The following is a 13,674-nucleotide window of genomic DNA, read 5'->3' on the forward strand; positions in this document are numbered from 1 at the left end:
CTGTCCAAAATCGGGACTTCAGGACATTTAAGTATTACAGGTGCAGGATGTTTTTGGTGATGCTTTCCAAGTTCTCATGTTAAAATACCCATTATTACATGTGACATTTAGATGATTTGATACTTACGGTGCCCATGGTTTAATCCATTTCATATGCCTTTCTCTGGACTAGGTCTGAGATCTGATAAATTTATTACGAAAAATAGATGTACATGCATCTTTGTGAGATGCGCAGAACTCAGAAATGCTTGAACACCTTATCTTTGTTTTAAAAGAAGAAATCTTGGTTTATTGCAAGTTTCGTAATCGCAAAGCATTTTTATGCTTAACTTAAGGCAGTATTCATTTAATTCTTACATAGGCATAACTTCAGAGCTTGAAGTAGAGAAGCTTCCTGTTGCTTGCTTAACTGAAAAGAGGTTAAAGCACCAAATAAAAGATAACTAAAAGCAGGGGAGAGAAGACAGTACCTGTGCAAGACGACTATGTGGGGAACGCAGTCAAAGACTTGGCTGCCACAGTTCTAGTTTCTGCAGCAAACATGTCTGTCTCTCCCTTGTACTGAAGTATTTCACCGTTTGATTTGCTGGATTAGAACATACAATCAGAATTGCTTTATGTAAGCGTAAGCAATTGGAGACCGATAGAGCTTTATATTGTATATATTACAGGAGTTGCATAAAATTGTTCAAAACTGGATTTGCTTTTCCTTACCTGTTTTCCCAGTAGTAATTCCAGTCTGTTTGAAGAGAAGTGAAATAATTTCTTGCCTGCCAGCACATGAGATTAGGAAATAAAAAGACATTTGTCTTTACTGCTTCCTGATGGAACGTCTTCCTATATTTATAGGAGGGGAATGGAGGAATCTTTGATCTTGATCCTCAGGGTGCTTTGGAAGGCTGGGGTAGCAGTGGGTTGTCTCAGCAACTCAGTGCTAAGAAAAAAGTCGTGGAGACTGTGTGTGAAGTGTAAGCCAAATGTCTTAGTAGTATTTGAAATATTCAGTAGAAATAGTAGTATTTTGAAATATACAGTAAATATAGTAAATAATATAGTAAATAGTAGTATTTTGAAATATAGTACAGTAGTATTTTGAAATATTCAGTAGAAATATTCAGTACAGGGAATGTACTATCAACCTAAATCACCCTAAATTCTTGCCTTCTCCAGATGTCAAACATGCAGCGATGAAAAGTGTCTAAGATTTACTTTCCCTGCTTCTCCTTCCTTTATCTGTCTACATTTGTTGCTTAATAGTGTTTAGAAAGTTAAAGGAAGGTTTGTGTGTCTTAAGCCAAAAGCAGCAAGAAGTGTAAGATTTTCCTGGCAGGAATTTCGAAGAAGTCAAAACAGGGAAGCCTAACATCTCTTCAGGAGATGACTGCTGATCATCCTTAATTATTTATGAGAACGGTTTCGTGGAACCCCAGGAGGCTGCTTGACTTGTGCGATAGCTCCTCTCAGCAGGAGAAGAGCTCACTTTTGGTTACAGGGCTTAGGATGAAAGGTACTGATTTCGGTGTCTTTTTTTTTTTTTTTTAAGAGACTTGTCTCCTTTTACTGTCCAGCAACAACAGACAGAGGTAGATCTACTGGTGTTTTGTGAAAAGTTTTTGAATATTAGTTGTGTAATGTCTCTTAATGAATAGAGTGTTTGAGCTACTGCAGATGCAGAGTACGTCGGTTGGTTGCAGAACAAGAGCCTGCACTGTTTTGCTGTGTTAATGCAATAGTTCTGCAGAACTGTAAGGGCCCTAGAAGAGTATAACCAAACTGCCGCTGCGTGATTGCAGCAAGAGTAAGAAATTATTGATCTCTTCTCTTACTTCACTGTGACAAAAGAACAAGGTTTAAACCTTCAATAATGTAATAGCCACTTTAATTATGTTTTGTCTTTTAAATATCCAGGCAATTCAGCAAACCTAATTCAGAGATGACTTAAAAGAGAAAGGTGTAAGCCATTCCTAGAAATGTCTTTATGTAAGTTTATCTACTTTTTATCCCCATATAAGTGCATTCAGTGACTTGTGTACTTTGTTTAAATGCATATGCAACTTATTTTGGAACTCGAACCAGCAGCTAACATATAGCTGAGCAATACTGGTCCCACAGGGTATAATTCCAACCTGTGGTGGAAAACCAAAACACCTCCATTCCTACTTTTTACCACTGGGATGTGGCTGCTTTCCTGCAAAATTCACAGCCATTGAACGCTTAAATCTGCACCTCTGTTAATACCAACCTCTGACTGCCAGAAGTGGGACTAAAGATTGCTGGTCTGTCTAAGCAAAGTAGTGCTATCACACATAGAAATGAACAATTAACTAGGTAGGATTGATTCAGTATTTGGGCACATCGGCTAGTGGTGGCCTGCAAGGAGCCTGCCAAAGTTGCAGTTCCTTCAGTAATGAGCACATAGTATGTCAGAGCTCTAACATTTTACTGGCCCAAGATGTTTCTATGTTCTTGACATCCATCCCATGCCTTAAATAAAAAAATAATGCTACAATAGCAGCAGCAAGGGATATAGATCAGTCTCCTAGCCACTGTTTGCCATGGGGGAACTGGAGCTTAAAGCACATACTGTGTTGAAAGGGGAAGCTGCTTCCCGTAACTAAAGCTCTGGGAGCTGTACAGTCATAAATGTGTAAATGTTTGTCGCTCCCTCCCCTCTTCTCTTTGGTCTTTTTTTTCTGGAATTCCGATACACGATAGTTCAGCACTGCAGAGGGGACTGAAGCAGTGATGGGCTTACACTACTCTCTGCCTCTTCACACACCATGAATAAGGAGGACAAGGCCGAGGCCCCCCCCCTAAAACTGTAAAAGCTGAAAGACCAAAAAAATTAAAAACTCTTGTTTTGAGTGATAAGATTTATGTATATAATTATACTATGAAAATAGTTCTTAAAGTAGTAAACCTTTCTTCTTGTGCACCACCAAGGCAAACTTGGCAGCCAAGTATATTTACAGAACGGGCGAGTGATGTAGTGCTTCTGGAGTACGCTGGCTGTGCGCAGGTCCTGTCAGGGACTGGCAGTAAGCTGCTCTCCAGTTCCCAGCCACAGCTATGGAAATGAGCCCTTAGGACGTGCCCAGAAGGCAGGTGTGTGTCTGTTGTACAGATGAAGTTCGATACTGAATTATAAACTCCATGCGGAGGGTGGCAGGATCGGGGTTTGAGCTAGGGTGTGGTGAGTGCACTGCTTGAACGGTATTGCCGTGGCCTTAAAGGACTGAACGCTGGAAGGGTTTTCTAGACGCGTAGGCTTTTGACTGTAGCATTTTTGTTTAAGATAGGCACATGTATATGGTTTCATTCAAAAGGAGTAACTACTGTAATCTCTTCATTGAATGCATAATGCTGACATTTCACTTAGAAAAGGCTTTTTCAGGAGTACGTGTGGAATGTATTCCCTGGGACTTAACAGAAAAAAAAGCATGTTAAAAATCAGAGTTATGGAAAACGCCTTTGTTTATTTCTTTTCCATGCTTTCTTTTCTTTAGTTATCCTCGGCGAGGAAAGAGGAATTGGCTTCCTTGATTTTTTTCTGAATTCCCCTACAAGTAAGGATGAGAGCAGCATGGTGACATTTCAGTGTTTCCAATCGCTGACTTAGCAGCTCTATAGTATCCACCTTTTCCTCAAAGTCCCGAAGCAGTGTCGCATTTCCAAGCAACCCACGTTTCTGCTGCAATTCCAAATTGTTTCTCCGCAGTCTGTCTCTGGCCTGTTTGGTTTTGGTCAGAATGTCTCTCTTCTGTGACAGGACGATATCAATGTCCACCAGTTCAGCCTTTCTGCCTTGATTTTCAGCTTCCACAAACTGTAGTTTTTCCCTGAACTGGCTGAGAACATGTACTGTGTTTGATACCTTCTTTTTGAGCTTCAGGATTTCATCACTGAGGTGGCTGATCTTTTCGCTGTGTTTCTGATTCTCTTTCTTCATGTGCTCAAAGTCCATAAAACGTTGACCCTCTACCAGTTCTCCCTGAGCTTTCAAGACGCTTTCAAGGTTTTGGATTTCATGCTTCAGCTTGATGTTTTCCACACGGGCCTGGAGGAGTAGAAATAAAAGAAGAATTACTCTATTTCTTTAATCCTTGCCTTGCCAGAGGAGAACGGTTTCTGTTTACAGTAAGTCATGACAAAGCTTCAAGGGGAGAAAAGCATCGTGCATCTTCTGTGGTTAAACACCGAGCGGTAGCGGTACCCTCGCTGTAAGCGGAGGAAAGCGCTGGCCTTTTCAGGAGTCTTTCTGAGAGGAGGAGATGGATGGGGGCGAGACAGGCAAGAACAGGCACGACGGCCGCCGCAGCCGGCGCGGGGCCCGGCGCCTCACCTCCCGCACTTGCTGTTCTTTCTCCCACTCCCGGGCCTGGATGCGGTCCACCGCCTTCGCCGCCGCCTCCCTGCCGCCCAGCCGCCGGCCCAGGCTGAAGACGGCCACCGCCTTCTTGCGGGCCTGGAAGGCGGCCCACTCCGCCCGGGCCCGGGCCTGCCGCTCCTCGCCGCCCCGCCGCCGGGCCGCCACCCGCTCCCGCCCGGCCGCGGCCTCCCGCTCCCGCTGCTCCCGCAGCTCCCGCAGCTGCTGCAGGCGCTGGGCGTACAGCGCCGGCCCCCCCGCGCCCGGCCCCGGCCCCGGCCCCGGCCGCCGCTCGCCCCGCCGCAGCCGCAGCAGCTCGCCCAGCCGCAGCTGCAGGCGGGCGCTGGCCTGCCGCAGCCGCTCCCGCTCGCCCGCCAGCCCGCGGTGCTGCTCCAGCAGCGCCGCCCGCTCCCGCCGCTCCTCCTCCCCCTCCTCCGCCGCGTCCCGCTCCTCGCCCGCCGCCTCGCCGCTCCTCCGCTCGGCTCCGCCGGGGCCGGCCGGCGCCTCTGCAGCCCCGGCGGGGGGCGGCGCCTCGCCCGCCGCCCCCTCCCCGCCGCCCGCCGCCGCCTCCCCGGCACCGCCGGCTGCTGGCGCCGCCACCGAGGGCCCCGGGTCCGGCGGCTCCGAGGGCCCCGGCGTCTCCGTCTCCTCCGGCCCCATCTCCTCGGGCTCGCGGGGCTCCGGCTCCTCCGGCCCCGGCGGCTCCTCCGGCCTCGGTTCCGCCGGCTCCCCGGGCCCGCCTCGCACCTCCGGCCCCGCCGGCTCCCCGGGCCCGCCCAGCACCTCGGGCCCCGGCGGCTCCCCGGGCCCCGGCGGTTCCCCGGGCCCGCCCAGCACCTCGGGCCCCGGCGGCTCCGCTGCGGCACCCGGGCTCAGCCCCGCCGGCCCCTCGGGGCGCCCCGGCCCCGGCCCCAGGCCGGCCGCCGCCTCCATGGCCGGGCCGCTCCCCGCTTCCCCCGTTGCCCGGGCAACGGGACTCGGCTCCACCGCCCGGCCCGGCCCCGCCCCCTCCCCGTGGCGCCGGCTGGGCCGCGCCCCCTCGCCGCGGGCTACCACTCAGCGACGGGGTCGCGCGGGGCCGCTTCTCCGATTGGCCGCGGGAAAGGAAGACGGATGCCGGTCGGCCAATCCCAGCCGCTCATTCGCTTTAATACCCCCCGCGCCCGGGCGCCTTGGCCCCATTGGCCGGAGGTCGGAGGGGAGGGCCAAGCCCTCCGCCTCCATTGGCCCTCCGTCGCGGGGTTCCGCCCCCCGGGCGCGCTGCCATTGGCGATGCCGGCGGGGGGCGTGCCGGCGCGTGCGCGCGGGCTGTCGGCGGGCGGGGTAAGATGGCGGAACTGGGGAAGAAGTACTGCGTGTACTGCCTGGCCGAGGTGAGCTCCCTGCGCTTCCGCTGCACCGAGTGCGCCGACATCGAGCTCTGCCCCGACTGCTTCTCGGCGGGCGCCGAGATCGGCCCGCACCGCCGATGGCACGGCTACCAGCTCGTCGACGGCGGCCGCTTCACCCTCTGGGGCGCCGAGGCCGAGGGCGGCTGGAGCAGCCGGGAGGAGCAGCTGCTGCTGGACGCCATCGAGCAGTTCGGCTTCGGCAACTGGGTAAGGGCCGCGGGCGGCGGGGCGGGCAGCCGGCGGCGGGGGCCGCGTCCCGCTGGCGGCGAGGGAGCGGCGCCCAGCGGGGCAGCGGCCTGCGGGCCTGCCCGGCCTCCGGCGGCGGGCGCTCCGCCGTGCCGAGGGCGGTGGGGGCGCGGGGCGGCGCGGGGCGGCAGCGGCCTGGGCTCCGGGGTCCAGCGCGGCCCTGGCTGGAGGTCCCGGTGTCCCGTCCGCTCCGCAGACCCGGCAGCGCCGCCGAGGCAGCGGCCTCGGCCTCAGGCGGGCTCCCTGCGGGCTCCCTGCGGGTCGGAGGGGCGCCGCTCCCTCGGGCCCCAGCACAGGCCTCCCCCCAGCCCGTCTGCGTTACGATCGTGCACCCGCTTCTGCGTAGCGTTCGGTCTTTTCCCTCGGCGTGTCGCAGCTGTCAGCTTGCTGCGTGCCGTCTGGGTCCGTATGCAGTCAGGCTCGTTTTTAAAAAACAGCAGTTTTGGTTCATTAATTGTTACTTGATGACGTTTTGCTTCCTTAAATGTAAAGACTTTTTCAGAATCTTAAAGTTTATGATAGTTGTAGCTTGTTTTAGTTCTTAAATCACTAGAAAAGAGTAAATATTATCTCTCTTACTGTAAATACTATCTTTCTTTATTTCTATATTGCTCTAAAAGTACTTCAGCAATGCAATATAAACAAGCAAAATCCAAATGACGTAGTGACCTCAGTGCTGGCTGGGGACGTAGGAGGCTTCCTGGTGATGTGAGCTGCCTTCCTCAGAGAGCGACGGGGGCTGAGGAGTCCCCGCGTGGCTCCGGTGGCTCGATGGCGTTCCTGTGCCTAGGGGATCTGACGCAGCTTGCCTTAGTGGTGGTTGTGGCGTTGCTTTCACGGCTTACCTGCCCCTGTGCGCTCGTAAATACTTATCTGGGCCTGAAAATGCAGAGCTGATGGAAACGGGGCTGATCTCCGTGTTGCTAGAAAAGTTTAGGTATTGCGAATTGGCTTTCGAGGAGCAGGGAAGAAGTCACGCCCTTAGCTGAGCGTGCGTTATGCTGGAGATGTAACGGGAATCGTTTTATTACTCCTCCTTATTTTCTGTTTAGGAGGACATGGCTGCTCACGTGGGAGCATCCCGAACGCCTCAGGAGGTGATGGAACACTATGTGAGCATGTATATCCACGGCAACCTGGGAAAAGCCTGCATCCCCGACACTATTCCGAACAGAGTGACGGATCACACGTGTCCCAGCGGCGGCCCGCTCTCTCCTAGCTTGACCACGCCGCTCCCGCCGTTGGATATATCGGTGGCTGAGCAGCAGCAGCTGGGATACATGCCGCTGCGGGATGACTACGAGATCGAATACGATCAAGACGCGGAGACGCTGATCAGCGGCCTTTCGGTGAACTATGACGATGATGATGTGGAAATAGAGTTAAAAAGAGCTCACGTGGACATGTACGTAAGGAAACTCAAGGAGAGGCAGCGGCGGAAGAACATTGCACGAGACTATAACTTGGTACCGGCCTTTCTGGGGAAGGATAAAAAGGACAAGGAGAAAGCTCCCAAACGAAAGATCACGAAAGAAGAGAAGGAGTTGAGGCTGAAACTGAGGCCTCTGTACCAGTTCATGTCTTGTAAGGAGTTTGAAGACTTCTTTGAGAACATGCACAAGGAGAGGATACTTCGAGCAAAGATTCGGGAGCTGCAGCGGTATCGTCGAAACGGAATCACCAAAATGGAAGAGTCGGCAGAATACGAGGCAGCCAGGCATAAACGGGAAAAGAGGAAGGAGAACAAGAACATTGCTAGCTCCAAGAGAGGGAAGGAAGATGGTAAAGAAGGTGAATTTGCTGCCATCGAAAATCTGCCTGGCTTCGAACTCTTATCGGACAGGGAAAAGGTGCTCTGCAGCTCTCTAAATTTGAGTCCTGCACGCTATGTGACTGTAAAAACTATAATCATTAAAGACCATCTCCAAAAAAGACAAGGAATTCCTTCAAAGAGTCGCCTTCCCAGTTACTTAGATAAGGTACTGAAGAAAAGGATTTTAAACTTTCTAACAGAAAGTGGTTGGATATCCAGGGATGCTTCATGAAACTCAGCTGATCGGAAAAAAACACAGCAGAGGCTCATTATAGCCTCAAGGACGCCGTTATTTTTTCCTTCCCCCCCCAAAGATACAGAAATTATGATGTCCCTTACAAACAAACAAAAAAGGCAAATACATAAACCCCCACAGTATTCATGATCCATGGTTCAAATAGACTTTTGCTTTGGATCGTGGAAAATACTTAATTGTGAAACTTCTACATTGGATTTCACTGCTTTTGGTACATTATTAGAACAGGTTTCTTTCATGTGAACTTACTCAAGTCCAGTAGTCCCAGAGTAGTTACTTTACTCCTTACTATTGGACAGATGAGTATCATCAGTGTAATCCTTGCTTTTCTTTGAAGGTGGGAGATGGTTTCATTTGCTGGAAACTTTCTTCTCCTTTTGTTTTGTTTTGTTTTTTTTGGTTTTTTTTGTTGGTGTAACGCTGGCAGCAAAGCAAAGCTTACAAAAGCCCTGAGCTCAGGAGCACGGTGAGCGGGGATTTGTGTGACCATTGCTAAGCTTTCAGAACATCCTCCTTAGTAACTACAGCCAAGGCGCTGGGACAGCGGGGTGAGAGCTTGTCGGGAATACAGCAGGGACGAGCCATGCAGGGAGCGGAAGGAACGGAAAGTGGTAGGGGAGAGGTAGCCTTTGGGTACTTGTGCTGTGGAAAGGGCTCTTGAAGAGCTGCCTTCACGCCCAGCTGATCCAGAGGTAGCTTTGATTTGAGTTTTTGCTGAAACAGACCCCACCGCAGCTCCGATTTTAACCTAATTAGTGGTGAAGTTGCAGAGGACACGGCAGCTGTGGTGCTTTGTTCCAGAGGAGGGGTCGGCGCTACTGTGAAGTGGCCGATTTGGGCCAGAAATGGGGTCTGGGAAAACAGGCAGCGAGTTGTCTTGCAGTGGTTGGGAGCCTCAGGCAGCAAAATGACCGTTTCATCTTGTTGGGGGAGCCGCCTCCTCCTCCTTTGGTATCTGTAACTTCTGAGCTTGTATGCGCTGAGGAGGTGTAGCTGCCTCCTTCTGAATTTGGGAGGGACGGGGAAAGGGAGCGGCTCTCAAACGGAGAGTGATCACTGAGGTTAGTTTTTAAAAACAAAAATGAGAAGTAACGTAGATTAGGTCAAAATGCACAGCTAATGTGCTCCTGAAGTACGGAGCTGTCAGCCAAGCCATTACAGGGTTCTAATTGCACATACCTTGAAAGGTACCAGACTGAACACGTTGAAGTTGAAATTCCCAACGTGGCAGAACTGTGAATGCAGCCCACTGCAGTGAGAACCGTGCACCTTGAGAGGTAACTCGCCACGACTCTAACGAGTACAGCCTGCACCGGGGGCTTGCGGCAGGCACCGGCTGGCGACGTAGCGCAGCGCGTGACAGAAATGCTAGATCCACAGTACTGTTTTGCTAAGATCTACCGATTAAGGGAAAGCTGTTGGGAGGAGGACTAGAAAAGGATTGCTATGCTCACTTCATCCTTAATTTCCCTTGCTGGTGTTTAACCAACTGAATAAAAAATGGTGGTTGCCACGTGGAAGAGGGCGCGGTGTTACCTGTGCCTAAGCCTCCCTACTGGGCCTGTCCAGAGCAGGGGGCTGTGAGCGGAGGCCAGTTGGGCAGGTCGCCTGAGCGCAGGTGTGCCAAAACGTGGAACTGGGCTGGCTCCAGAACAAGTGCAAGCACTGGAAGTGTCATCTTGGTTTGATGCTTTGGGCTGTAGTGAGGGAGGATACCACAAAATCTCAACACAGTATTAATTCTGCAATGAGGCAGAGGTATACTGATCAGAAGGGGGTTTTAGTTAATATATCCAGCATTACCAAAATAGTGTTACCAGTGAGTTTAGAATAAAAGGGGTACAATTACAAAGCCAGCATTTCTAAGGAAGAAAAAACCAAAACTCTAGTGCCTTTTTCTGTGGAGCTTGTGATGTTATGTCCCTTCAAAAAAGGTAAGGGCTATATCCTCTTGGATGTAAGACTTTGTTTGGCTTACCTGTAAGTGGCTTGTTGTGGAATACTCGAGACAAAACTGTCTCTCCTTGGCAGCAGTGGAACTAACTGCAATGTGCTGAGTAGCTTTAAGAACCACTTCCATCCTATATGCACGTACAAACAGCACACAAGTTCATAAGGTATAAACCCTTGGTTATTATTTTCTCTGTCCTGCTCCTGTGGAAAGGAAGCTCAGCCTTTCTGGTGTTCTAGTTATGCAATTTGGTTCTTCCTGTAACTTCTTACCTAACTGCCGTCACACACCATTACTGATAGCGTACTGGAGCCTCAACTCTGCATGTAGCTGGGAGTTTAGAAGAATTGTTTTTTTTAATTATTTTTTTTTTTTCTCAAATCTGTGATTTTTATATTTCTACACTGTTTTGGCACATCTAAGTCTAACTGAAGCAATAGTCGAAAGCCCATCTGAACAGTTAACTTAAAAAAAAATCTAGGCACCAATGAGTCATTTAAATGTTGAAGTGAATTCTGCATTTACACTTTATAGTTTCTTAATTCCTCAGCCCCTCCAAAATGTTTTTTTTTTTTTTTGGTGCTAGACGTAACTTATTGAACATCAAAATGAATGTAAAATAAAAGTATTTTTAATGTATGAAATATGGATATCAATATTTATTTTATACTTGCAAGCAAATTCAAGGTGGTAAATGTTTGCTTTAGCAAATACTAGTCCCTTGGAAAGGGCTTCCCTAGAAGCAATGTCTCACTGTCAGCTATGCTTTTAATTTTAAAGGTGACTTGCACTAGAGGATGCTGCTGTTCCATATTTTCACATGGAACTGATTTAGTCTAAGCATTCCTTTGTTATGAGCTGCTGTTTTTTTGTTTGTTTGTTTGTTTGTTTTTAAGTTGAGATGCAGTTATGTTAATCCAGCAACTTGCTAGCGCTATGCTGCTTCTCTTCTGTGGTGAAGGGGCTGAGAAAAAACATGGCAAAGAGCTCTTCAACTTGTATCTTGTGTTGCTCTGGAAGTGCTTCCTGTACTGTACAAATAACCTAGCCTTCATGTTGCTAATGAAAAGGTGTTTTATATGCTTAATGCTCTTGACTTTTCTAATTAAAGATATTACTAATGATAGTATCTGTCCTAACAGCGTTGATGTAAGCCTATGAAAACGTGATACTCCATAAGCTGTTCAAAATACTGATCTGCTGCTACTGATAGAGGCAGCAGTAAGTCTGTTTTAATGCTGTATGTCTACTTCAATCAGTCCAGTCCCAGTGATGTTTTACAGTAATATTTGCTCGCTAGGTAACAAGGGAGCATTAATCTCCATGCTGTGTGTGCTACCCAGTGCAGAAGGGCGTTCTGGATACGGGCCCTCCTGCCCTACGTTCCGTGGCAGTCCCAGCAAGCATTAAGAACAGCGTTAGTAGGTTTGCACAAGTCTTTGACCATAAACTGCCTTGTAAATCACACCAACTAAGCGCTCTGCCGTTATTTTCTTGTGCGGCGGCTGCATCAAATTCCTTTGCAACTGTAACAGACTTCATTAGCCTTTCAGTTGACTCCCTCTTCTTGCAAAATGTTTTTGCATGTGCCCCAGTTGCTCTTAAGTGATGACCCATTAAATACTGTGAAGGAAGGGACCTGGGGAGCACGTTCAGCTCGTCAGCTTCTTCCTTAAAGGGAATGTTGCACTCATTTGAGTGGTGTACTGGTGTAGCTGTGCCAGACACACAAATGCCTGCGCTGAAATCATGTAAAACCTAACTGATGTTGTGCACACTCAGCATTTTACTAGGTTTTTGCATTGTATAGTGGTAAATAAACTTGTATGAAAGTTCCTTTCCATTATTGATTTAATGGTAATGTAGCTTGCGTAATGAGGAAAATGGCTTAATTCTTTGTAATAACAAATGGAGATGCATTTTAGCTAAATGATGATGGGTGGAGAAGTGGTCTTTCCTTATGAGAGAGCTACACCGGAGGTACTGGTGGTAGCTTTGTTGGCTGCTCTTAAGCTTAAATTTCAGAACGACTTCCTCTGTTCCTTGATTTCTTCAGTGCTTCTTACTGTTGTATGGCAGAGTGCACGGGTGGTTTGAGCTCTCAGTGAAGACTGAAGCTCTTCATGCTGAAAGCCTCTCTGAAAGGGCAGGCCAAGGAAAACGAAGCACTTACTTAACTATCCTCAGTTATCAGCTTTAAAGACACTCGTTTTGAGTCTTGTGCTGAACTTCTAACAGTAACTTGTGTTTAAGAACACCCTGAATTAATTAACGTAGTCCAAAAAAGACAGTTTGTGTGAGGCTCATTAACAAAATCTTAATCTGCTAGGCAAGAAGCTGTCCCTTTGTTTTAATTGCCCTACTGGAAAAAACACATACTAATGAAGTTACTCTTACATTTAGTTTAGATCTGGAGGGGGCAGAACAACACACGACAGTTCTTAAAAGGTATATCAATCGACCCTGGTCCCTTTATATCAGTTGAGCGCAGGTTCCAAACAAAGCGCAACAAAACTTTCTTCAGTCCTGCTTCACACAGCTACAGTGTGCTCTAACCCAGATGGAAGGAAGTTACTTCCAAATTCAGCTTAAGCATATGTAATTCCCTTTGTTTTTCTATAGTTTTACACTCAATCTTTGCAGTTTCATCCCTGTACTTGATTAGTTTAAAAAAATTAACACTGTAGTTGCCTTCTCACATGTACTAAAAATTATTCTCTCTCTGCTGCCCAAAGCATTGATTTTCTTTCTTAGGAGTTGAGAAAGAATGAATGAATCCATAAACATGACTAACCCCCAAACAGTAGTATGCACTTAGGTTGTTCCTAGTTAACTGCCTGATTTCCCGTGAGGCAAACCAGCACTGGAAAAAAGTCTTAAAGAACAAGTAATCACTTCTCACCATGTGATTCTTCTCTAGTGTTCAGTAAGCTGTTGGCAACTCTGCATCTGAACCAAGAAAAATACTTAATACTTGACCTTAAGGTAAGAAGCTCCTTAATCCAAGACAACCAGAAACAAGGGTGAAAAATTCAGAAGTACTTACTGTTTACCAGGTCCTACTAACATGCATAAGTTTGAAGCTTCTGTCCCATGTGTGAAATGTACGGGCTTTGAGGATACAAGAGGACAGATGCTTTGTCACTTATGTAATTTGCCAAGTTCCATCCACTCCTATCCAGGTGACCAGACAAATGCAGGACAAAGCATTCAGTTAATCATGTATTGGATTGGATTTTGGCCCGATTCTGCGGGACTGGGAGCAGCATGTGGAGTTAGACAGGGCAAGAGCTGCATATGGGAAAAGTTCTGTTGCAACTTAAGATCCAAGCTGAGTAAATGCAAGAAATGAAGATGAAACTAAGTTCACGTTTGTTTGAGCCGCTTACATGCAATTATTTATGTAATTCTAAAAGACAGCATATACCAATCTCTCAGCTACTTGCTTCTTTGGGTATTCTGGCTTTCAGCAGGGTTGTAACTACAGTTTGCATAACAAACTGTTTGTAAAGCTTGGAAGTTACAAGACTATCAAAATTGTTTAAACCAATTTATACAGTATTAAATTAAAAATCCAGAGATAGGATAAATTCTATTGGTTCTTCAATGCCATACAAGTATTAGATGGTCTTCTTGAGTCATCAATACTAC

The 13,674-nt window shown here is 48.2% G+C and overlaps 3 protein-coding genes across 7 annotated transcripts in view; 1 reads left to right on the forward strand and 2 right to left on the reverse strand.

Annotated features, from left to right (window-relative positions):
• Window positions 1-3,502: 3,502 nt before the first annotated feature.
• CFAP184 (cilia and flagella associated protein 184) lies at window positions 3,503-5,026 on the reverse strand (the record flags this gene model as incomplete). Its single annotated transcript, XM_082315909.1, has 2 exons — window positions 3,503-4,057; window positions 4,343-5,026. The coding sequence occupies 2 exons, from the start codon at window positions 5,024-5,026 to the stop codon at window positions 3,503-3,505; spliced, it is 1,239 nt and encodes a 412-aa protein (XP_082172035.1).
• Window positions 5,027-5,654: 628 nt separating this feature from the next.
• Window positions 5,655-8,297, forward strand: TADA2B (transcriptional adaptor 2B). Its single transcript, XM_082315197.1, has 2 exons — window positions 5,655-5,964; window positions 7,056-8,297. The coding sequence occupies exons 1-2, from the start codon at window positions 5,695-5,697 to the stop codon at window positions 8,046-8,048; spliced, it is 1,263 nt and encodes a 420-aa protein (XP_082171323.1). The 5' UTR covers window positions 5,655-5,694; the 3' UTR covers window positions 8,049-8,297.
• Window positions 8,298-8,412: 115 nt separating this feature from the next.
• GRPEL1 (GrpE like 1, mitochondrial) overlaps window positions 8,413-13,674 on the reverse strand; it is an 11,548-nt gene continuing 6,286 nt past the window's right edge. For 3 of the 5 annotated variants that reach the window (XM_082315192.1, XM_082315196.1, XM_082315193.1), the window contains exon 5: window positions 8,413-9,769. In XM_082315192.1, the coding sequence (XP_082171318.1) occupies window positions 9,605-9,769 (165 nt within the window). In that variant the 3' untranslated portion in view covers window positions 8,413-9,604. Of the gene's footprint in view, window positions 13,198-13,674 lie in introns of all 5 variants that reach the window. The other 2 variants (XR_014228511.1, XM_082315194.1) reach the window with 2 other exon arrangements.

The sequence above is a fragment of the Platalea leucorodia genome, assembly GCF_965183815.1.
Source record: "Platalea leucorodia genome assembly, chromosome: 6".
NCBI lineage: Eukaryota > Metazoa > Chordata > Aves > Pelecaniformes > Threskiornithidae > Platalea > Platalea leucorodia.

Coding starts and splice junctions, on each gene's coding strand:
- TADA2B (XM_082315197.1), top strand. CDS start 5,695: ATGGCGGAACTGGGGAAGAAGTACTGCGTGTACTGCCTGGCCGAGGTG. Junction 5,965..7,055: donor AGTTCGGCTTCGGCAACTGG/GTAAGGGCCGCG, acceptor TTTTCTGTTTAG/GAGGACATGGCTGCTCACGT.